The 26,499-nt window shown below is 42.4% G+C and overlaps 2 protein-coding genes across 2 annotated transcripts in view; both read left to right on the forward strand.

Annotated features, from left to right (window-relative positions):
- plxdc1 (plexin domain containing 1) overlaps positions 1-26,499 on the forward strand; it is a 304,601-nt gene that overhangs the window by 200,037 nt on the left and 78,065 nt on the right. The gene's annotated exons all lie outside the window — the stretch shown is intronic.
- LOC132120907 (nuclear apoptosis-inducing factor 1-like) lies at positions 7,284-8,013 on the forward strand. The gene is made up of 2 exons (XM_059530130.1): positions 7,284-7,680; positions 7,772-8,013. The coding sequence occupies exons 1-2, from the start codon at positions 7,284-7,286 to the stop codon at positions 8,011-8,013; spliced, it is 639 nt and encodes a 212-aa protein (XP_059386113.1).

The following is a 26,499-nucleotide window of genomic DNA, read 5'->3' on the forward strand; positions in this document are numbered from 1 at the left end:
GTCTCCCTGGCTCCTTCCTCTGCCTTCTCCGCCATGGTTACCAGAGCCCCTTCCCCAATTGAGTTATGGTAACAGTCAGGATCATGGACTGTTTTGTGCTGTATTTTCCCTCCCCACATTCTCGTTACCCAGTTTCTCCCATGTTTCCTGCCCATATATGATTTTTTCTGTTCCTGGTCTTGTTTTGTCTAATTAGTTATTCTGTGCTCATGTTCCTCCCAGTGTTCCTTGTTTTGTCTAGTATTTAAGTCCTAGTCCTAGCATTCTGTCTCTGTCGGGTCTATCAGTTGTGTATGTGTGTCTTCCTTCCCTTCCAAGTGTGGATTTCACCTGTGTGTTGGATATAATAAATTACAGTTTAGTTTATCGAAGGCTCCTTTGTTCCTTCCCGCAAGGTATTGTGACAGTATGAAACAAATAATTATGCAAGTTACTGAACACTGGTGATATATAGCTGTAAAACACTATATCATCATCATATCTAGTGACCTTCAGTAACTGTTCATTGTGGAAGCCAGGACAAAATTATTTCAAACCTGGAAGACATTTAATGTTATTTTTGTTTTCACACTTATTAATGTATGTTGATACAATGCAGGGATTACTAAATGTTTTTGTCAACCAAACCCCATAAAATAAATTATATTTTTTTTAAACTAGGAAGTTTTCTGATCTTGGTTAATGGTAACATTTACATTTTTCAGTGTTCAAGTTTTGTAATTAATTTTATTTTACTTTTTTGTGATTTTATTAGCTTTTTATGAACTCACGAACCCACTGCAATTCTTACATTAAGCCCAGTTTGGGAAACCCTGGTTTAATGTAATGTTTAATGCATTTTCATGACATTGATATTAACAAAATGGAATATATCTCTTTCACTTTGATATTTTTTTTATATCAATATGGTAAGTTTAATGCTATGTTTAAAAAAGTAATCAAAAAAGTAGAATACATTACTTAAAATGAGTAACCTAGATTACGTTAATAACTGCAGTTTTCATCACATAATCTGCAAACAATAACATACTACAATTTATAAGTAATCTACCTAGCTCTGTCTAGCAAGAACTAAAAAATCTCAGAGACCATGGAGGTGGAGGGTAACAACTTCTTCTTCTGTTTATTGTTTAATGCACACCAAACCTTGTGCATTACCTCCACATTCTGTAAGCGCATTCCAGAGACTCTAACCACTACCCCAGTTCCCTCATCCTCCCCCACCCAAACAGAGCCTTTGCTTCAGACAGGGCTACATGTTTAACTTCCTTGACTCCTCGGCTTCTGTCTCCATCAAGCCAGAGGAGGATCCATAAAACTTGGCAAACAAGAGGGCTTAAATACAAGATTACTTGACTGAAAAGAGAATTACATGAGTAAACAAAACTAAATAATAAAAAAATAATAAAAAAAATATATTTTTATTATCCAAATAATAAAAAAAAACATGACATAAACATGAACCAAAACCCAAAACAGACATGACAATTAAACTTAAGTTCAAACTGAAGAGCAATGTGCTACATTTCTACAGTAATAAAATATTCAAATATAAAAACCTAAATAATTTTTTTTTTTAATATAGTTATTATTATTATTGCTTTGCAAAACTCTTTAAGGAAATGCTTGGTTAGTACAAAACACAAAATCTAAAATTATTATTTTTACTGCATATATATATATATATATATATATATATATATATATATATTAGGGCTGTCACGATATTAGATTTTTCATATCACGGTTATTGTGGCCATAAGGATTCACGGTATCGATATATCGTGATATCTATAGAAACCTTGTGGGGGGGGGGGGGGGTATCAGTCAAATGATTTTTTGATTGTTTATTGAGTTTTTCTTTTTCACTCAACGAGCATAAGGATACTGATAAACACAGGGCACAAGACTCTGGCTTTCTCCGTCTTCTTTGAAGCTCCTATGAAATAACAAGAGAGAAAATACTGTCAAGTTCAACAGTATGATGAATAAATGTTAATGGTAACACTTTACATTAAGATGTCATTTATTAACTAACATGAATTAACAGTGAACAATACATTTATTACACAATTTATTAATCTTTGTTAATGTTAATAAAAATAGAGTCGTTCATTGTTCATGTCAGTTCACAGTGCACTAATGTTTACAAACACAACTTGTGTAAGTAAATGCTGAAATTAACATGAAGTAAGATGAATAAATGCGGTGAAAATATTGTTCATTATGTTATTTATATATGTTTACTTATGTAATTAACTAATGAACCTTTTTGAAGAATGACCGCAGATGAGGCATTAAGTGCATGGCACTGAAACTAACTTAACATTTTACAGAGTTTAATGTAGAAATGTGGTCGCTCAGTTTTTCAAGATCAGTTTTAATCATGTAACTGTTAATAGATTTGAACAAAGATGTTACTACTACGCTTGTGTGAAGTGTTACTACACACAAGCGATTTATTGCAAATAAAAAAACTAAGACAAGTGAAGGAAAACGCAGTACTTATTAAAATATTCACCCTTTACTTAAGTATATGATCACAGAAAGCCTCTGTTAATAGGTTAATATAATATTTCCCAGTCTATGACTAGTAAAATAATGTCAACTTACTCTGATGAACACGGCTCTCCTCGAAGTAGCTGTGAGCACTGCGTCTTCTTCTTGAGTGACAGTGTCAGCGTTAAGGCACAGTACTGCCACCTGGGACCTCAACCAGGTACTTGGCGCTGGAGTATTTACATGTGGTCTTATCATAAGAGAACTGTTCCTTTTAAATATTGCGGTATATCGTCACACACGAAATTAACACGATATCGATAATTGTTGCTTTGAATATCATGGTTATCGTCAATACCGGTATATCACGACACCCCTAATATATATATATTGTTAATACAAAATTCATTAAAAAAGTTCCCACTCTCACACATTTAAACACATTCTCAAAACTAAGCACCAACTTTACCAAAGTAAAAGCCTGAGATCTGCACCTAAGAAAAAAAAAGTCAAAACTAAATATTTTAGTTGAAAGCATATTATCTTTTGTCATAATCAATCTTTAGCCGCATATGACACACAAAACCTGCATAGAAAACAGTATACCAGTCCGTACTAATTCTACAATTCAAAACGTCTCGGTTAAATATGTAACCCTTGTTCCCCGAAGGAGAGAATGGAGACGTTACGTTGACCGACGAATTGGATTCTCGCTTCGAGAGACCAATCTACTCTGAGTGTAACGAGCAATCTAAACGAGCCAATGCACATTGGCATGCAATTATTGCATCCAGCTTCTCTAGCTGATCACAGCATGAGAATAAAAAGGTAGCAGGTGCAAAGGCTCAGCGGTGGTACGGCAGCCGTGGCGACAGGACGTGACGTTTCTATTCCCTCCTTCAGGCAATGGGGTTTACAAACGTATCTGAGATGTTCCCTTGTAGTTGTTCACTGTCAACGTCAAGTGAGATCCTCTACCAAAACGCAATGGATGCTGCCTCTTCCAGTGCCCTGTGCCCCTTTTTGGTATAGGCCAGCGCTCGCAGCAAAAAGACCATTCAACATTATCGTAGCACTACCCACTCAGTGAGATTGGATAACACTGGGAAAACCTGTTCCATTTGGAACAGGGATGCTCCGAAACCTCATCCTTCCTGAAGGAGGTTTCAGAAGCAAATACACATATGGACATCCTTTTAGGTATACATGGAAAATTGGAGGTGACTGTAAACCTCTTGGAAATGGCAGAATTCTGATGGGGAAACAGGGGCTCTGAGGCTATACTATGGAGTTTAAACATATGGGATCCACTAAGGTCTCACATATGGAACCGACTCTTCTACCAGTTCTCTAGAATTCATTGAGTGAAGGCCTGGCACCGGACGTTCCGGGGGGATGGAGGAGCTCAACAGGGTCTACAGTATGGACACTGTGAAATAGTTTTTGCAAGCCAACAATAACGGGGCCTCTCAGTGTCTCTACCCAATTGAGGTGAGAACACAGGAGGATACAGGCTCTACATGAGAGCTATAGTATCTAGCAAATGTGTTGGGGGTCGCCCAACCCACAAGTCTACAAATATCTGTCAGCAAGGCGCCACGAGCCAGCACCCAAGAGTATTCAACACTTCTAATAGAGTGAGCTCGCAACCTCAGTGGGCAGGGCACGCCCTGTGCCTGATAAGCCAGGGCGATGGCATCCACAATCCAGTGGGCCATCCTCTATTTAGAGATGGCCTGCCCCTTATGCCAGCCTCTGTAACAGACAAAGAGCTGGTCTGAGGTCCTAAAGCTTTCTGTCCGGTCTATGTAGCATCTCAAGGCCAGGACAGGACAGAGCAAAGCTAGGGATGGATCTGCCTCCTCTGGGGGGAGCGCTTGCAGGTTCACCACCTGATCCCTGGAGGGTGTAGTGGGAACCTTGGGCACATAGCTAGGCCGGGGCATCGTCAACTGAAAATGCGTGCAGGTCCCATACCCTCTTGATTGAGGCAAGTGCAAGCAGGAGTAGAGTTTTTTAATGAAAAAAACTTTAGCTCAAGTGAATGCAAAGGCTCAAATGGGGCCTACTGTGGTATTTTAGGCACTAGAGACAGGTCCCAAAAGGGTATGGAGGGGGGCCGGGGAAGATTTAATCTTCTGGCCCCCCCAATGAACTTGATGACCAGGTCATGCTCATCTAACAACTTCCCTTCCACGGGGGGTAATAGTTAGCAGCAATCGCAGCGACATAGACTTTAAGGGTGGAGGAAGACAGCCATCGTTCCAACCCTTGCTGAAAAAATTAAGCATGACCCTGACAGGGCATCTCCAGGGGTCTTCTCGATGAGAAGAACACCACTCAATGAACAGGTTCCACTTCAAGGTGTAAGTGTGTCTTGTAGACGATGCTCTTGCCAAAGTGATGGTGTCTACTACCTCTTGGGGTAGGTCACCAAGAACTTCCGTGTCCCATCCAGGGAACAGACATGAAGTTTTTAGAGGTCTGGACGCAGGTGCCACAGAGTGCCACATCTCTGAGTCAGTAGATTCTTCCTCAGAGGAATCCGCCAGGGAGGGTCTGTTGTGAGGAGCACTAGTTTGGGGAACCAGGTCTGAGTGGGCCAATACGGCGCCACAAGCAAGACCGGCTCCTTGTCTTCCTTCACCTTGCACAATGTCTGTGTGAGAAGGTTTACTGGGGGAAACGCATACTTGCGCAGGCCCTGTGGCCAGCTGTGTGCCAGAACAACTGGCAGTGAGAGGTTTCTGGAGAGCCAAACAGGCTTACCTGAGCGGCTCTGAAACATCTCTAAATCAGCTGGACCATCTGGGGATGGAGTCACCACTCTCCCGGGAGCGTACCTCAAGACAGCTCGTCAGCCATATGGTTGCACAGGCCCGGAATGTGAATGGCATGAAGTGAACTCAGAACATTCCAACTCCAAAGAAGGAGGTGGGGGGTAAGTTCCGTCATGTGACAGGAGCGAAGACCACCTTGTCGGTTGATGTACACAACGGTCGCTGCGTTGTCCATTCAAACAAGCACTTGCTTGCCTCATAAGCACATTTTGAGACGGTTCAAGGCAAAATTCACTGCTAACATCTCTAGGAAATTGATAAACCAGTGGAGATTGGGGCCCGTCCAAACCCCAGACACTGAGCGCCTGTTGTATGTGGCCCACCAACCAGTGATGGAGCCATCTGTGTAAACCAGAGACACGTAAGATCTGACAACGGAGTGAAGGTTTGGTGACAAGCTGGTGTAACTTGGACCCACTTAGTGCCATGCTGCCACACCCAACTCAGGACTCGGCCATGAACCAATTCTAAAGAGATCTCAAATGCAATAGCCCTATAAGTGCCACTGCATCTGCCATATACCCCAGGAGCCTCCGAAAAAGATCTACTGGGACCGCCAAATGAATGAATTCAATGAATTTAAGCAGGTCAACACCGACAGTGCACATTTCTCTGTGAGGCGTGCTGTTTGTTTGACCGTGCTGTTTGTTTAACCCAACTCCATATTGAGAAAAGAGATAAGTAAGTAGCAGCAGACGTGCAGGCTAAACTGCGCTCAAAGAACACTAAAAGTCATGACTAGGAGCAAAAGCTAAACACAAGCTAAAAGCCAAAAGCAAAATTTGATTTTGGTTAGACCTCAAATGTTGTCTTGACCAATTAGATATTGTCTTTGCTCGGGGTATCATAAATCATGTTATCTTATCAAGCACGTGGTCCAAATTGTCCCGCTCTTGCAGGGTATAATTTTGGACATGATTCCTATAACAAGAATATGATACATTTGACAAATAACTGATGGTCAGGAATGTTTCAAGCAAGCAGATTAAACATGAATATGAATCCTTAAGCTATCCAATACTAATTAAAAGACATACACAATAAGTGATTATAAACATGGTTGTCAAATGTGTGGGTTACATATGAATAAGGAGTTAAGCAATCGACTGACATTAAAAAAATCGACAATCGACATTTTGAGTTCATTTAATTCACTATAAAAGACAGTTCTACCAGAAAGACTCGGAGAAGATATTGTAACAATCATCCATTTATTAATAACCCAGCAAGCTATATATATATATATATATATATATATATATGGTAGTATTTGGCGTAGGCCCCATCCATAACTAGCAGTCCGAGGGTACGGATTCAGTATTTACAGCCTGAAGATTAAGGCAGGGGCACAGCCGACCCCCGTGAGGTTTTAGGAGGAACCATCCTGTTGGTGGTGGGGTGGTTGGAGGGGAAGAACATCCTGCGGTGGTAAGAAAGATGGAGAGAAGAAGCTTTGTTACTGGTGATAGAGGAAACCATATTGGTGATGGAGGGGTGGGTGGTGGTGAGTGAAGCGTTCAGCATCTGCAAACTCAGACAAGTGTAAGCACAGGTTGTTTATACTTCTATTATTAGAATGTGATTGGACAATTAAGAAGGTAATAGGTGACGCTAACAATTGAGTCTTCCTGGCAGAACTTATGCTAAGCTTTCATTTCCTGTGCCATTCTCTGACATAAAGATGTTCTGTGGAGACCAGGGGCCTCATTTATAAATGAGAAGTTTGTACAGAAGTGGTGTACGGATGAAACATAGGACGTGCGTACGAACAGAAATATTCGGATTTATAAAACCGTGCGCACGCACATCCTACGCATTTTTCCCTTAATAAATCACAATCAATTCTAAATGTAGCGCAGCTTTTGCGGCTTCATGACACGCCCATAGTTGCCCATAAATTGTCCGTGAAACGCCCACAAGTTAATATTCATTGATTGCGAAATCATGGCAAACACAGAGAGGAAATCAAAAAAACGTAACTTCACTCAATGTGAAGTAGAAGTTATCGTTGGCGAGGTGGAAAAGAGGAGAAAAATGTTGTTTGGAGGGCACAGTGTGGGCATTACTAATGCCAAAAAGGCACTTGAGTTGCAAACGGTGGCAGACGCCGTAAATGCTGTAGCCTCACAACCTCGGACCGTGGCCGAAATAAAAAAGAAATGGTCGGACATCAAAGTCGAGGCAAAAAAACGTCTGTCTGCCACGGGTGGGGGAAAGGGGACACCGGAGCTGACCCCTCTTGATGAGAGACTGGCGGCAATTATTGGGGAATCCCTATTAAGTGGAGTGGTGACTGAGGCGGAGGGGGACACTGACGCGCCAGATGCACCGGGTGACACAGGTAAGAGAAATAAGTAAAATGAATGCAGTCAATTCACATGTATGCAGGCTACACAATTACAGTTTATTGATATAGAACAATTTTATTTCAGTTGCTGGGTGTTCCAGCGGGGCCAGTGGTTATGATGCTGCAGCTGAGCAGCCGTCTGGACCCAGCGTCTCCACGGCACGCGGCTCTCAACCCTCCAGCAGTGGACGTGTCCTCACCGATGCAGTCCTTGAAATGCAGAGGGAAATCATTAGTTCAATCAGAGAGGTGGCCAAGGAGTTGGGCGAAATCAAGACTGCACTGACTGAAATAAACTGCACGATGAGGGAATTCTTGAATAAATAATATTTTCCACACCTTTTGTTGTTCTTTACAAGCGACGCATCACTTCCAAACGTTGGCGCACAGCAGCAGCATTTTGCTCAAATGCCTGGGGATGTGGTCCAGGGTCGCCGCCAACACAGCAATCGGCGCCAGGAGGTAGAGGCATGTTTTTAAGCTGTGCCACATTGTGTAGCACAGCACATGCCAGCACGATTTGGCACACCTTTTCAGGCGTGTACAGTAACCTCCCTCCAGTGCAGTCGAGGCAGCGCCATCTGCCCTTAAACAGGCCGATGGTGCGCTCCACTATAGCGCGAGCTCGGCTGTGGCACATGTTGTAGTGCCTTTCCTCTGCACTATGTGGGTTGAGGAAAGGTGTAAGCAGCCACTGTTCGAGGGGATATCCACTGTCCCCTGCAAGGATAGTGAAAGGGTTAAGACATTGAAGTACATTAAAATGTGAATGTCTATAATCAAACGTACCTAGAAGCCAGCCATCACGTATAGCACCAGCCTCGAGTCTGCGTCCAACACTGCTGTGTCTTAAAATAAATGAGTCATGGGTTGACCCAGGCCACCGAGCTACTACATTAGTGAGCAACATGTCTGCATCACAAATAATTTGGACATTGATTGAATGAAAATGCTTTCTATTAATGAAAGCATTTTCATTAACGTTCGGTGCCCTTATGGCAACATGAGTGCAGTCAATAGCACCGATGACATTTGGGAAACCATACATAGCTGCAAATTGAGCTTTCTTGTTTGCCTGTTCACCCGCCGTGTATGGAAACTTTATGGAATCATGGGACGAAGCTATTATGCCTTTTAACACGTCTGGCATTACCCGGCTAAGGGTCAGCTGAGATATTCCTGACCTGTCAGCCAATTCCCTCTGAAAAGTGCCAATCGCCAGGAATCCTAGTGTTGTTAGGACTTGAAGTGGGACTGGCACGGCGTGGTTCCTCCGAGTGCTCCTCTGTAACGCCGGGCCCAAAAGCCCACAGAGGTCCAACAGGACGGCTCGAGGAAGTCGGAACCGGCTCATAAGCCACTCGTCCTCGTTTGCCAGCAAGTCTTCTTGCTGTCTAAAGATGCGTTCACTCCGAATCCTTCCATTTGCCACATCTTCTAAGAGCGCAAGATCAGCCATTGTGCGTCATTACGCATTGTGATGGGGCATTTTATTTCCATCCATTTAATTGCATCTGACAAGCTATAGATGTCGGTAATAATCGACGTGGAAATGGGAAATTGTTCAGCGCAAATGTAATTTCTTGTTGCTTTCTGAATGGTTGAGACATACGCCATACATTGTTTTATCAAAAATAAAACAAACTAAAGGCATATGCATGGGCATACTATAGGCATACCATAATTCCGTAGCTTATGAAGAAATGTTTTACTATGAAAACAACTTTCCCCAGTGGACATTTAATACATCTATCTATCTATCTATCTATCTATCTATCTATCTATCTATCTATCTATCTATCTATCTATCTATCTCCTTAATTATCTATCTATCTGTCTATCTAATTGCATCTATATCTGCTCCGCCAGACGGACACATTGGCGAGAATATCAGTTTTGTACATTATTTAGTTCTGTTAACTATATTATTTATTAGGATGAATTGCACAACATGCCAATATTATTGCAGAACATATTTCACTTTTCTTTTTGCAAATATGTGTTCATTTGAATTTCTGTTGTAATTTTCGTCAGATTTTTTTTGTTTGTTTCACTGCTGATCGATCATCAGTGTTCGTGTAGGCTGTTAATTGTAAGACTTGCTTTGTGAAGTCTTCATGTTATTTATGAGAGGCACTATTGTCATTTTCACTTTCACTTTCACATGTTTCTTCCATCTGCCAACGGTGTCGCCATTTCTCATTTCACCCGTTTTTGTGCGTCCGCCTGGGTCAGAGCTTAGGTGAAGGACCGCACATTTTCCCGTCAAGTTTGCTTTTTATAAATATCAATTATTGCGTAGAGAGTGGCGTACGCCTTCTTTTGTGCGTACGCAACGTTTATAAATGAGGCCCCAGAGGTTAAAAGGTCCCCTTAGGAATTTCAGTCTGGTTCTGCTAGGTGGGGGGGGGAGTCATTCCAAGGATATTGTTTATTACTCTCATGGGTTTACATGTGATGGCCGGCATTGCATCTCGATTACTTGCCCCAAATTTGACAATCTCTTCTCCGAATTGAAATTGTCAATAATTGTTCTAATGGTGTTATTATTGAAAGCTGTTCTGTGAAAGAGTTGGTTGGTTGGTTATCTTGCTTCTGATTTGTGGCACTAGGAATTGATTTACAACATCCTGTTGCCTTTCTGAGGAATTCGGCTCCTCTTGTTTCAGTGCTCCTGATCGACTCTTTAATTTGTCTGGTTCGGGTCTGATACGCTACGCTTTAAATTTACTTCATATTGCCCACCGTTGCTCCAAGTGCAAGGGCCCTTTCTAAGCTGCTTGCAGCCTTAATTGGTATTTGTAATTTTCTAGAGAAGTTTCTTAGTCACCTGACAAATGGCTTTCTCTGCCTTCCCTAGGCAGCTGTTATGCACGAATACAGTACATTTAAGAAGTACTTGGCTACAAATCAATCCGAGAGTTATGAGTTTGAATGTGTACAATGTGCTACAGTATTTATTGTACATATAATAGAAAAGGTTATTTCATCACTGCTTTGTATTTCGTCAGGAAGTAGATTTACATTTACATTTACATTTAATCATTTAGCAGACGCTTTTATCCAAAGCGACTTACAAATGAGAACAACAGAAGCAGTCAGGTCAACAAGAGAACAACAACAGTATACAAGTGCCATGACAAGTCTCAGTTAGTCTAGTATAGAACGCATAGGTAGGTTTTTTTTTTTTTTTTTTTTTTTTTTTTTTTTTAATTAAAAGACAAGAAAAGGAAAAGTGCTAGTGTTAGTTGGTTAAGTGCAGGCGAAAAAGATGAGTCTTTAGCTGTTTCTTGAAAATGAGTAAAGACTCAGCTGTACGAATTGAGATTGGGAGGTCATTCCACCAGCTGGGGACAGTCCAGGAAAAGGTCCTTGAGAGTGATTTTGAACTTCTTTGGGATGGTACCACAAGGCGTCGATCACTTGCAGAGCGCAAACTTCTGGAGGGCACATAAGATTTAACCAATGAGTTTAGGTAAGTTGGTGCCGTGCCAGTGGTCGTCTTGTAGGCTAGCATCAGTACCTTGAATTTGATGCGAGCAGCTACTGGTAGCCAGTGTAACCTGATGAGGAGCGGAGTAACGTGAGCTTTCTTTGGCTCATTGAAGACAACCCTCGCTGCTGCATTCTGAATCAATTGCAGAGGCTTGACAGTACATGCAGGAAGGCCCGCCAGGAGAGCATTACAATAGTCCAGTCTGGAGAGAACAAGAGCTTGGACAAGAAGTTGGGTTGCTTGCTCTGACAGGAAGGGTCTAATCTTCCTAATGTTGTATAAGGCAAACCTGCAGGACCGGGTAGTTGTAGCAATGTGGTCTGTGAAGCTTAACTGATGATCCATCACAACTCCTAGGTTTCTAGCTGTCCTCGAAGGAGTAATGGTTGATGAGACCAGCTGTATAGAGAAGTTGTGATGAAGCAATGGGTTAGCTGGAATCACCAGGAGTTCTATAGCAAATGTTATAGATGTTATATCAATTACATAAGTTAGGTAATTAGTTTATTTTTTAATGTGTCAATTGTATTTTGTATTACTGTAAGATATTTAGTTCATCAACAAGGATTTGAAATATGCATCTTGTATTGTTTGCTATTTACTTGAAAGTGACGTGACATAGAGCCAAGTATGGTGACCCATTCTCAGAATTCGTGCCCCGCATTTAACCTATCCAAAGTGCACGCACAAAGCAGTGAACACACACCCGGAGCAGTTAGCAGCCATTTATGCTGCACCCCTTGCTCAAGGGCACCTAAGTCATGGTATTGCTTGTCCGAGACTCAAACCCACAACCTTAAGGTTAGGAGTCATACTCTCTAACCACTAGGCCACGACTTACTTAACTGATTGTTAAAAGTACTAAACTGAAAGAAGATCATACTCTTGTATTTCGGTGATTAAACCAAATGTGCTCATTACATTTTACAAAGATCTTGTGTTTGGAACAGTGATTAGGTTGACTAAAATATATAACTGCAATGGAAGATTTAGAACAGGTTTTGAAAGATTGACTAGTGGTGTTACAAGTGTGATCAAGTTGGATTTTTTAGTTTTGAAAATGTAAACCTTTCAAGGTAAAATATTACCAAGGTAAATTATAAAATTGTATCAAATCAATAAGATGGATCTGAACACCTACACAGATGTTAGTCTTGATTTTGTAAACTTCAAAAGAGATAACGAAATCATTGTAAAGAGGTAGGGTGCCCTTCATTGAGTTTTATCAGTGATTATATTCAAGTACCAACCAAGTAACATCAAATGTGTTCACCCTCCATGCAAAACACCATATTTACATATTAGTTCAATCGTTTGTAGGATAGAAAACCTGGGTTTCCAACGCAGCTTGTCACAAGTCCAATGTTCCCAAAGTCAATGATGGCCCGATGAGTTCTGTCAGTTATATCCACAAGAAGTTCTACAGGTTTAGGCAGTTCGAAGACGACAACCCCAGTCAATAATCCATGGATGATTCCCACGCGCATTAAGCGGCCGAACTTAGCATAAACAGTCAAAATAGAGAAACTTGTCTCATGACTTACTTAGCATGTGCTCAATTACAACATAAGGCTTAAATGAGTAGCAAAGAAAATACCTATTTCTCCTCAAACGCCAAACCACAGATGACTACCTTGAGCTACAGCTCACATCCATGTGTTTTGTTACCCCCCCTTCACTTCTTCTCTACTTATATCCGCATCCTCCCCCCTCAAACCTGAGGAGATCGCCCCTAGTGTGGCGGAAAAAGCACTAGTAACAGAGAATTCAATCTAGAACTGTTAGACTCCCACCCTTTTAGGAGAAGGCTGGACAGCCCCATAAAAGGGTTTCAACTTTTCCACATGATATGTGTCAATATTACCAGGATCATCGAGCAATTTCACCTTATAGTTCACCCTGTTAACCTGTGCCATAACTTCAGCAGGACCTCGCCATTTGGCCGCTAACTTTGCCATGAAAGCGCTCCCTGCACAAGACAATGGATGAGTGAGTATCCAAACCAAGTCTCCTACTTGATACTGTACCGATCTCCTCCGTAGATCATAATATTGGGCTTGGCGTTCTTGTGCTTTACTCACATTCTGTTTTACTCTTTCAAGCATTGCTTTTTGACGCTCTAGCAAAGTATATGCCGGTCAGGGTTTGGAGGTTTCCGCACCAGGCGTTCTAACGGACCTTTCAATTTCCGGTCTAAGGCAATCTCAGCTGGAGTATGGCCAGTACTCTCCTGCCAGGCGGAATTGATGGCATATCGAAACTCAGCAATCCATCTGTCCCATTGTCTGGGATTATCATGGACGTACGAGGCAATCATTGTTTTAAGAACCTTGTTGACATGTTCCGTAAGATTAGTCTGGGGATGGTAGGCGGTAGTAAGTTTTTTATACCACTCCCCACTGTTTACAGGTCTCATTTAACAGCTGGGAAGTGAACTGTGGTCCCCTATCCGATACTAGATACACGGGTGTCCCCCACCTTGTGAAGACGTCTTTGATTAGGATGTTGGCTATAACAGGGGTCTTTGCCGATCTCACCGGGAACATTTCTACCCACTTGCTGCAATAGTCAACCACCACCAATAGGGACTCATTCAATCGGGTGCTTTTGGGAAACGGATCCATCATGTATCCTGGTTCAACCACGGGTGTAGACTGCAGTCGTCCTGCAAGCTTGGAAATGCGAGGTTTATACTGTTGGCATACTTGACATTCCTTACACATCCTCCAGAATCTCAGTCCAGTATGTTACTTCCAATAGCCTTCTCAATGTCTTCACACGTCCAAGATGACCACTTAATGGATTGACGTGTGCATATTGCAAGCGCTGTTCACGAAACTTGGTTGGCATGACAACCTGTAAATTCTGGCCTCCGTTCTTGTCCAAACTACTTCTAAAAAGTTAGGCATTTAGGTTAACATAACATACTCTGCCAGAAGATTTCGCAACACCATCCTTTACTTCACACCACAGAGGTTGGAGAGTAGCATCTTCCTTTTGTTCACGCCAGATATCTTCCCAGCTCACCGGCAATTCATAGTGTACACTATTTGCATGAGATAGAGCTATAGTTCCTGGACTTCCTTCCTCCACTCCCCTTGATAGCGTATCTGGAACCAGATTACATTGGCCTTTTCGATACTTTAAAATAAACTCAAAGCTCTGCGGTCTGATCGCCCATCTCGTTAGACGGGAAGAAGGTTGGGGGTGATTAAAAACCCAGGTCAGGGCAGAATGGTCTGTCACTACCTCAAAACGCCGCCCCTCTAGGTACTCACGCTATTTCTCCACTGCCCACACAACTGCCATGCACTCTTTCTCTGCTGCAGAATAATGCTTTTCAGCCCCTTTCTCTCCTTGCTCGGTCTCTTGAGTAAGCACCGCTCCAAGTCCTACATTGCTAGCATCAGTCTGCACTCGAAAGTCTCGGCTAAAGTCAGGAGGTCACAGTATTGGAGCAGTCTGAAGAGCTTAAGGGTTTCAAAGGCGTGCTGACATTCGGCTGTCCATTCCCACCTAGTACCCTTTTTCTTCAGAGCGTGAAGAGGTGCCGCTAGCTCAGAAAAATGTGAAATAAAAGCTTTTAAAAATAAAAGCGCTGGACCTCTTTCACTGATTTAGGGACAGGGAAGTTTTTTATGGCTTCAACCTTTGTAGGCTCGATCCTCACTCCTCCTTCTGATATAACATACCCAAGGAAAGTCAAGGACTATTGCAGAAGATTTCTTCAAGAAGAGTCAGACCTGCAGTCTCCAGCTTAGCAAGCAATCGACGAAGATGCCCAAAATTTTCCTGAACAATGGAGGAATAGATCACAATATCGTCGATATAAACAAAACAAAACTTGCCAATGATGTCCTGCAGAATAGAATTCATCAATCATTGAAAAGTGGCTGCAGCATTTTTCAAACCGAACGGTAGACGTAAAAATTCATATTGGGCATTTTTAGTCACAAAAGCAGTTTTAACAATGCTGGCCTCATCCATTCCTATTTGCCAATAGCCACTTCTTAAATCCAATGTACTGAAAACGGTAGCCCCATACAGAGAAGTGAGAATATCATGTACCTGTGGCATGACTTCCATCCTTCATCGGTACCAGTACTACCGGAGCAGCCCATGAAAAAGTAGAATGTCTGATAATCCCTTTCTACAGCATTTTAGATATTTCATCATCAACAAACTTTTGCTTATGGACGGGTATTGGGTATGCTCTCTTCCTCACCGGCACTTCGTCTTTGATATTGATCTGATGAGTTATGATGGAAGTACACCCTAAAGAATCTGTGCACACCGTAGGCCAATCGAACAAAAATTGATCCAATTGTTTTTTCTGACTTCTTGAAGCCTCCGCTATACCCACCAACTCCTTTACCATGGCTTGACTAGTATCAGACAGCGGTCTAGTTGAAAGTGCTACATGCAGTCTGGTACTTGAGGGCGATGTAGCAGCAAGCTTCAAGTCACCAGAGTTAGAAAAATAATGTACTAATAATAACTCAATAATAACTCAAGGACCAGGTGTTGTCGCAATGAAGACCAGGAGTCAGAGATGAGTTCAAATAATAATAATAATTTTACTTGAAGAAAATAGTTTGCAATTTCATCAGCAGAAGTCAGCTTCAATACTCTCGACGGAGTTCGTAGGCCACCCCCCGTACAATTCAAAATCAACCACAGGTATCCTCCAGACAGAAGATATTAGTTGCGTCACAGCGCTGGTCAGCAGCAATCTGATTGGTTCCAAAACCTAGATAAACTTAGACAGTCTTCACATATGGACATAAACATCTTCAGCATATCTCAAATGATTGTAGCAGGCGTCAGCACGGGTGAAGGAGACACCTCATCTCAGGTCCGGAGGTCAGCAGAAACTAGTCTTCTGTACAGAACATAGGTGCTGACACACACACACACACACACACACACACACACACATACACACAAAGCCCATATCTACAATTCAAGGTTCTCTAGCACTGGCAAGTCTCTTATCACTACCGTTGGACCAACACACATAATAGGCAGACATTAATCTTGAGGAATAGAAATAAAGGATAGAATAGGCTTCTTAATATCTAGTATACATTTCTAAATGTCACAGTTCTACATTTCTCTTCATCCCTCGCAGCACACGTAGAGGAAGGGCCTCCCCTGACCTTTTTAGCTGGCCTTGTGACCCTAGGAGAAGGAATATGTACACTCACATATGCTCCTGTCTGTTACTTCTTAACACTTCTAAAAGGGAAAATATATATCTGTGTAAGCATGCATCTATCTATACGCATATACATGTAGATGGCTTTTTACTTATTTAGTTAAATCATACAACAATCTTGGAGGTTAAATACTGATCAATAACTTGATTAATAGTTACACAATATTAATGAGATAATTAATATATATTGAAGAAAGGATATGATCAGCGGCATCCACTCAATCCTCTCCTTCAGTCCCCATTTTAGACCGGTATGGAGTCCAATACTCCACGTCTTGTCTATCAAGTAAGGTCACTACGGAAGGTGGAGGGGTGACGCATGTTTCCCATAAGGGTCACACTTGTCTCTTCACCCTATCATGGACAAGCTGGATACTAGTTAATCCAGTCCCCATGCTTAGGGCTCTCCCGGCCCTTCCACTCACAACAGGGCGTTGACGTCATCCTTCGTCAGCTGCTGCAGACTGTTGGTCAGCTTCTGTAGTCGCAAATCCTCCTCCACCGGATTTACAGTCCTGCAAGCAGATTTAAACACATAGGACAGACAACAGCGTACCTATCCCCACGCAAACAAACAGAGGACAACAAATCCCACAAATCCTCCAAAAACATACAAGACATATTTTTGGATTCCCATAAGCGCGTCCTCTGAGGCTTCCACAAAATCATTCCAAGCTTCTTCCACAAATTCTTCTACAGAATCAGTCACATCTGTAAATATAGCCCCTACCGTGAAAGCAAACATCCACGCCAATGCTAACACTGTGGGTTCTTGAGGATCTGACAAGAAAGGGGTACCTGTTGATCGGAGCCATACTGAATTCAAATATTCGTAACCAGCAAACACATCATTAGTCTTGACCTGTTTCAAGAAATTATTAATGTCTTTCTTACTCGCTTGCTGCGATTTTACTTGAGGGTAGTATTCTGTGGATGTAGTCATATTAGCAACACAATACTCTGTCTCAGAACAATCTTCCTTTTCACACCTCTCAGCTGGATACCACTCAGGACCTATAGCATGGACAACCTTATGATACAGACAATGACCTAAATTCAACCTATAATGTAATTCTCGTAACTCTTGAACGGAGGGAATTGGCCTTAAGAATTGACGAAATTGCTTCTCCCTGTCAAACCACTCGTCTCCCATAGCAGCATCAGATACCTGTGGCCACATGTAGACTTGATGGGGCTGGAAATCCTTCCATATCAAATCCTCCATGGTTTGAGGAACCCGCATCGTGGTTTTCCAGCTGGCAATCATCTCTAAACACAAATGAAACACATTCAACTGCATCCAGGCAGTGACATTATAGACCATCGAGGTGGGACTATGACACCTACTTTCAAGATGGTCATGTAGTTGCTCCATTTGAATAATGGATTTATTAGCCAGTAACATAGCAACATCATACTGAAACAAAACGTCTGCCAAATTTGCCCATGTGTAATCCGTCTTCACAAAGGATGAGTTACAAATCTCCATTGGGACTTTTGCCCCTGGGGTAACTAATACTTTATTAATAATTACCGCACATTTGTCAGGCTGATGTGGGGGAAACGTCTGGACGAACCACTGTCTCACCTCCCTACCCAAGCATCATTCCACATGCACGGTCTCCTTCCAAGGATCATCAAACCTAGTATATCTTGGCCAAGAGAGGGAGAGAGCATTTACATTTGGTAATTCATTCCCACTTCCATTAAGATCAAAATTACCCTTCTCAGTCTTATCCATTCATCCTAGTCTATCACATATTGCCCCATAAGATCTGTCTTTATCCCACCTGACAAGATTAACCTTAGCAGGTTGCAAAACATTCCATCATCTCAGAAATGTGTCATTTGCAACTAACTTATATGTGTCAGAGCCAGGGTCATCTCGAACAAAAATTTTACTGTACAAGTAACTTTGTACTACATCCTTTACTACTTTATTCGAGTCAAGCTGGTCCCTAGCCTTTGGCAGAAAATAAGACAATGTGACGTGGATCAGGTGCAATAGGATACAAAGGTAACTTCACTGCTTTTCCCCCCAAAATTATATGAGTCTGCTGTGAATCATCATCATCGTCTCTCTTACTACGTTTAGGAGCAGCAGGTAATTTCTGATTTAATACATACTTGCGGTGCTTATTTATCATTACTGGACAGTCACTATTCCCCCATGCACAGATATTACATATCTTGGCCATATTATTGCAAATGACCTGTCTGATGACAAGGATATTTATAGGCAGCGTTGTAAGCTGTATGTGCAAGCGAACATGTTGTGTCGTAAGTTTAGTATGTGCTCTGTCCCTGTGAAGATCTCACTCTTTAGAACATACTGTACACCATTGTATACTGCCTATCTTTGGTGCCGTTATAAGCAAGATAGCATTAGAAAGCTCACAGTGGCTTATAGTGACAGCATGAGGCTGCTGCTAAGAGTTCCAAGAGACTCCAGTGCAAGCCATATGTTTGTTAGTGCTGGGGTACCTACCTGTGCTGCAGTCTTGCGTAACTTAATGTTTAGATTTATGGGTAGGGTGTCTGAGTCAAAAAATGACCTAATTGCTGTGTTGGCTAACCCTAGACGAAGTTCTGTAAGATTTTCGTCCAGACTGTGGAACCATTGGTGTACATGTCTGTATGTTAGACACTGAACACTGTGGAAGGTCTATTTTACTTCTTGTATATTTATTATTATTATTATTTTTTTTATTTTTTTTCTGTGTGTGTGTATTACTATGTATGTGTTTTGTATTGTATTATGGATCCCTCTGGGTCTGGAAAATAAAGTTTAATATCATTTAACTATGGTTCCTGCTAACGACTGTGATGGGAATCCAACTAAGGGAGCTATAATTTCCATCAAAAACATCCATATCACCATTATTCCACCAGCGACCTTTCTGCATGATGAGGGTATTCTCTGGATAATTTGGGGAGTGACCGAGCCAATAGGTCACTGTATCATTGCCGTCAAGTCTATAACAACGATTCTTAACCTTTTGATTCATAGTCGGAAGCAAATTTAGACCCTCTGTAGAATTTAGGCATGGGTATCTAACCCAAGAAGAACCTTTAACTTTTACCTATAACACATAAGGTTGACTACAAGGTATGATGATTAACACGAGGCAGCATTCAGGTTTTGGCATTTCTCGAGGGGCTTCACCTGAGACCAGTGTCTCCATACTGTACCAAGCATTCCTCTGTCAAGAAGAACAGAAGTGTTAGTGGTTAACAAAACTTGATAAGGCCCATCAAACTTAGGACCCAGAGGGGTTACTATTTCCCTCTGCATCATTGCTGTATCTCCAATTTCTGGGAGAACAGGCAGTGTGGTTTGCTCTTTGTTATCTTTTTCAGCTTGCCTAATACTGACACTAACTCGTGTATCACGTAAGCAATTATCCAAAGCTTTCAGATAATTTTGCAGAGCATCTTTCAAAGGGCCCGAGGGTCCCTCATGTTGCAATGGTGCATCCCATGGCAAGCGCATGTAACGACCTGTCATGACTTCAAAGGGGCTGATCTGTGTGGTTTTATTAGGGCTAGCTCTCATACTAAACAATATCATTGGTATTGCAGCGTGCCAACCCTTTCCCCACTCCAGAGCTCTCTTCCTCAGGGAAGCTTTCAATATTTGGTTATCTCGTTCAATTGAACCACTTGACTGAGGCCTAAAAGATATGTGGAAGTGTTTTGTAATCCCTATTAGTCTCATAGCCTGTTTAATCACTTTCCCTGTGAAGTGTGTGCCCTGATCTGAATCAATCTGTAAAGGAAGTCCCCATCTAGGAAATTCTTTAGTCAACAAAATTTTTGCAGTTGCGTCTGTGGTGCAATTTCTCAGCGGAAAGGTCCCCACCCAACTAGAAAAAAAATCAATGATCATTAAGATGTATGAAAAACTTCCACTAGGGGGCAATGGACCTGTGAAATCAATTTGCAAATGTGTCCAGGGTCCCTGAGGGCGAGGAGCATGTCCCAAGGGAATCTTAAGCTTTGAAGGAGAATTCACCTTGAGACATACTAAACATCTTTTACAAAAATCTGTGCAAGCGGTTCTCAGCTTGGGCCACCACCATGTTTTTGAAATCATTGCATGTAGCTTTTCAGGACCTGCATGTGCCAAACCATGATATAAAGACATTAATTCAGTACGAGCAGAAGAGGGACAAACAAATCGATAATGAAATTTCCAAAGTCCATCAGAATTCTTTAGTGCCTCTAACTTAGCCCACTGTTCAGTCTCTTCTGGATCATCAGTGTCATATAACTCAAAGACATCTCTGGTTGGCACTTCCCCCTCCTGGGGAGAAAGGGGTACTCCACTCACAAGTTTCTCAGTTTGTTTTGCAGCCCCCCTGGCGGCAGTATCTGCAGCCCGATTTCCTTTGGCTTCTAGTGACTCCTCCTGTGAATGCCCCGTGACTTTGATCATAGCTCCAGCAGCAGGCAGGTGGCAGGCCTCCATCAGTTCAATGACCTGCTTTTGATGAGAAATAGGAAGACCAGCAGTAGTCAAAAATCCCCGGCGTTGCCACACAGGCCCAAAATCTACAGCGACCCCATAAGCATAACGGCTATCTGTATACACATTTATACGTTTTCCTTTGCCGAACTGCAGGGCACGGGTCAGGGAAATGAGTTCAGCTACTTGAGCTCCACCACCTGAAAGATAACCACAGTCAACTGTCTCACCGTGCTCATTTACCACAGCCCATCCAGTGTGTCGTGTACCATTCGCATAAAAACTGGACGCATCGACGACCAGTTTCATTGCATCTTGCAATGGCTCGGTGTCAAGTGGGCTCCGAGTGTCATTCTCAATCAGCTGTGCGCAATTTTGAGCAGTTCCTTCCTCTGGCAGAAGGGATGCAGGGCTGATTACATTGTCAGCATCAATCAAGATTTCAACATTTTTACTCAGAAGGGTGGCTTCCCACTTAGCTCGTTGTTGATTTGAAATCGTACCCAGGCGTGTGTTTGTGAGCAGTTTGAGTATCTGGTGTCTGGTGTGCAGTACCACAGTACCACTGGTGCATGACGATCTCCTCTGTTGCCTTGACAGCCCATTCAGCACAGTCACAAATCCGCAAGCATGGATGCTGACCAGCCATGGAAACGGGAATAGGTGTCAAGTAGTACTCCACCATACCGTAAGACGTTCTTCCAGGAACACGCTGACCCAGGGCAGCTGAGTAGGACTTCTTCCCTACCCAAGTCCATAGGTGAAAGGCCCACCGGGCATCTGCGTGTCTAAGTGCAGGACAAGAAGAAAGAGTTTCTTTGATACTCACAAACGACTCTTCCATCTCCTCTGTCCATTCGATAAGCTCCTGTCCAGGCTTTCGTCCCTTCAGTGCTTCTGTTAGGGGCTTAGAAAGTTCAGTATATTCAGACACATACTGGCGGCAGTAATTCAAAAGTCCCATTACCTGCCTTTGACCAGTCACAGTGTTAGGCTTTGGCAGCTCGATGATAGCTTTGACCCGTTCAGGAGTGATGCATCTGCCATGAACTCCAACGATCTGTCCCAGATACGTCACCTCGGGTCTCGCCAACTGCACCTTCTGCAAATTAATCTTGAATCCTCCCTGGTTTAGGGCTTTCAAAACAGTCTGAACAGCATTCAAATGTTTAAGTTTGGTAGGACTACAGATCAAAAGATCATCCACGTACTGGAGTACGACAGACCCATCAGTTTCAATTTATTTTCAAATGGGATCAATAAATGAAGCCAATACTTGATTGAACAGACTGGGCGAGTGGCAGAATCCTTGAGGAATTCTAGTCCATGTCCATTGTCATCCGGAACAGGAAAATGCAAATTTCAGTTGATCATCTGGTGCTAAGGGGCAAGTCCAAAAGCCATTAGCAATGTCTAAAGCAGTAAAATAGCAATGCCCAGATCCAATATCATTCAAAATAGTGGCTGGGTTGGCCACCAGGTTGCATTGGAGCAGTGACTGTATTCAAGGCTGTATAATCGATTGTCAAACGCCAATTTCCATCTGCATTCCGCAGAGGCCACATAGGAGAGTTAGTGGGGGAGGAGCATGTCACAATGATCCCCCGTTTATGTAACTCATTAGCAACCTTTTCAGCTCCTAAGCGAGCATAATTTTTCAAAGGATATTGGCATTTGGCATCATGCATGGGACCTGGGATGCTGAGTGGCTGAATAATTGCCTTACCACAATCAAATTTATCTTTAGCTCATACATTAGGAAATTTGGAAATAAGGTATTTCCACTCAGGCCAAGTTTCTGTTATATTTAAGGCACTTACAGCTTCAGCCACTGCACATCCAGCTCCATGGTGTGGCCTCGCATGAGATAAGTGAATTACTTCATTGCAGCCAAGCACGAGCTTATCTGTAGAAAGCAAAACATCAGCTTCGAGATTATTCAGAATGTCAACACCAATTATAGTTCCCACAGTGTTTTTCCCAACCCAGAATTCTGTCCAAAATAATTTCTGAGAGTCTGTAATAGAAAGAGGAACAGGAACAGATTTATAATACATTTCTTTGCCATTCAATCCTTCAATGTACATAAAATCAGAAGTAGTTTCCAAAGCAATGTTGGTGATGCTAACTTGAGCCCCAGTATCAATTAATGCTATACATTGCCGGCCTCCTAACAACGCATGAATATAGGGTCTAGGGTCAGTCACCTCACAAGAACCGGAGGCCGCTGACCCCTAGTCCTCTACCAGTTTCTTCAGCTTGGTGATGTCAGCATCAGACAGAGTCAGCCAATTTGGCTGCCTGTCTCTTCTACCCTTTTTGAAATTGGATTGAGACAAATTAACTTGACATTGTGTATGTATATGCCCTTTCCTATGGCATCTGCTATATTTCACTGGTTCTTTAGGACAATTACGGCTGAAATGACCTGGTTGGTGGCAATTATAACAACTGACCTCGGGTGGATTTGTTTCCGCTTCAGCCCCTGCAGCAACAGACGACTCCAACTTACTGCACTCCACTGGAGCAGAGATTCCCAATTTGGAATGTTAACCGAGCCTGAAATTAGCAAATCTCGATGACGTTTAGTCAATCCGCTTATAGCAGATTATCCTGTATTTCTATTCCTCAAGATTAATGTCTGCCTATTATGTGTGTGGGTCCAACCATAGTGATAAGAGACTTGCCAGTGCTAGAGAACCTTGAATTGTAGATATGGGCTTTGTGTGTATGCGTGTATGTCAGCACCTATGTTCTGTACAGAAGACTAGTTTCTGCTGACTTCCAGACCTGAGATGAGGTGTCTCCTTCACCCGTGCTGACGCCTTCTACAATCATTTGAGATATGCTGAAGATGTTTATGTCCATATGTGAAGACTGTCTAAGTTTATCTAGGTTTTGGAACCAATCAGATTGCTGCTGACCAGCGCTTTGATGCAACTAATATCTTCTGTCTGGAGTATAACTGTGGTTTATTTTGAATTGTATGGGGGCGGCCTACGAACTCCGTCGAGGGTATTGAAGCTGACTTCTGCTGATGAAATTGCAAACTATTTTCTTCAAGTAAAATTATTATTATTAATTGAACTCATCTCTGACTCCTGGTCTTCATTGCGACAACACCTGGTCCTTGAGTTATAACTGTAAATTGCCCTAACAGTTATATGGTGGAGGACGCGGGCAACCGTTCTTTGGTGACATCCCTGATCAATCATCAAAACCAAGGTAGGAAAGATTTATATTTAATATTATTGGTTAGGGACTGTCTGTAAAGGACGGGGGTCAAGAGAGGGAAGAACGATAGACTCACTCAGACGTGAGGGGGTAGACACCAGCTCCGGGGTGGAGTAGGTAAATTGGTGTCGCAATACACCCGCAAATGAAGTAACCTTGTGAGTATAAGGGGTACAAGTGCACATTGGTAGGTCATGGTATAAGATATTTAGAGATGTGTACAGTTACAGGGGGTACAAGTGCACACCTACAGGTCTTAAGGAGAGACGTAAAAAAATTTTCTAGGTGTGCACAGTCCAGGGGAGGACAAAAACGCATTCTTAAGAGGCAAGTTAACCCGTAAAGGGCAGTGCTGGGTTTAGCACCGAAAGCCAAGGGACACATAGAGGCCGTAACGGGCTGTGCTGGGGATAGCATTTGATAGCCGAGGCGAGTGCATTTACGGCCGGGGGTAGCCAAGTAGGGATTTAGGAATCCCGAGAAGAGTGTAAGAAGCTAGACGGGGGTTCTAGTCGTACCTCGCTCTTCCAATTCTTGACCACCCGTCTGTGCAGACAGTGGCGCGCCCCGAGCTTAGAAAATAGGTCAGGTCAGTGGTTAGGGAACAGAGTATCCAAAATTAGAGTTTTAAAATAAATACATATATAATCTATATGCGCATATATAGATAGAGATATATGTTAAGGGAAAGTATTGATTGATCTGGGATGCATCGGGAACAACACCGAATGAGCTAAATTGGTTAATTCGTGTAATGTATAGTGGACAGGTGTGGTCAGGAATACTTTGCAGTTTCAGACGCAGAAGTTAAGCTATTGTTTGATAAGCTATAGCCTTAATACCTCGAATTGATTGCTGCTAGCATTTCTCAGGGGCTTCAATAAAAAGGAAATTAAAAATATCAATATATCAATAAATAAAAATATATATTTTCTTCTCAGTATAAACAGTTTGATACATGGTATTTTGAAATGGCTGGCAAAAGTAACAAGCAGCCTACAAAACTAGATTCTGTTGAAACAGATCCGAGCAAACTCTGTAAGCAGATTTGCTCTGAAACTTTGACTTCAAAGAAAATCTGAACTGATTAAGCGTATGGTTAGTCAAGGATTTGACTCTGACTGGAAAGTAGAAAAACAGTTAGAATGGTTACAGTCTAAGAAAGAGCCAGAAAAGCATAAATGCTTAGCTGTATGCGCTTATTCATGGATTTGTAAACGGAGGAATTCCCTTAACTGAAGATGGCACAATTCCCGCAGTAGTTTAATGCTGGAAAGATTTATGTGCTAAAAGTGATAGAGTGGCTGAAATTTCAGGGGTGGAAATAGGGAAAGATCTGAGTGGTTTTAATATAGGGTTATCTGTTGTCATGAAAAGGCAGAGAAAAATGAAGCCTGTAATGTGGTTCCACATGTGTCTATTCCCACTGCTCCTGAGCTCTCCTCTCTGACTGTGCAGGCTGCTGCCGTAACAGGCTCCGCCCCGCAGACACAGACAGAGAATCAGATTGATTCACCTTTTAGTATTGCTAGAAGGTTACTGGATGCAGCTATTGCTGGGGCTCCACCCCCTTATTCAAATATCGCTGAGGTTTCTAGGCCACATGCAAATGTCAACCAGAGGGCTGAAAACATTGGTGTTCCACTCTCTCCTCCTCCTCCCGGGGAGGGGTCTCTGCTGCGCCCATTAGAGCTGTTGTTGAGGAACAGAGAAACACTGAAATGGGGGCGGGATTTGAGATAGGGGAGTGGAGAAGACTCATAGCGGTTGAGAAAAACAATGTGTTGAGTGGCAGAGAACCCTTCAAACTGTTTAGTCCAAATAAGGTGTCGTGGGATAAACTAGAGTCTGTGGCTAGACAGCAAAATTTAGGAATTGCAGACATTCAATATATGGTAGAAACTCTTGTGCCCCACATGAAATTAGGCCGAGTTCAAGCTATCAGAATTTACCCCCTTGTTCCTGCCGATTGGGCTGAGTATTGTCAATGTCAATTTCAATGTCACCTTTATTTATATAGCGCTTTAAACAAAATACATTGCGTCAAAGCAACTGAACAACATTCATTAGGAAAACAGTGTCAATAATGCAAAAATGATAGTTAAAGGCAGTACATCATTGGATTCAGTTATGTCATCTCTGTTCAGTTAAATAGTGTCTGTGCATTTATTTGCAATCAAGTCAACAATATCGCTGTAGATGAAGTGTCCCCAACTAAGCAAGCCAGAGGTGACAGCGGCAAGGAACCGAAACTCCATCGGTGACAGAATGGAGAAAAAAACCTTGGGAGAAACCAGGCTCAGTTGGGGGCCAGTTCTCCTCTGACCAGACGAAACCAGTAGTTCAATTCAAGGCTGCAGCAAAGTCAGATTGTGCAGAAGAATCATCTGTTTCCTG

The sequence above is a fragment of the Carassius carassius genome, chromosome 39, assembly GCF_963082965.1.
Source record: "Carassius carassius chromosome 39, fCarCar2.1, whole genome shotgun sequence".
NCBI lineage: Eukaryota > Metazoa > Chordata > Actinopteri > Cypriniformes > Cyprinidae > Carassius > Carassius carassius.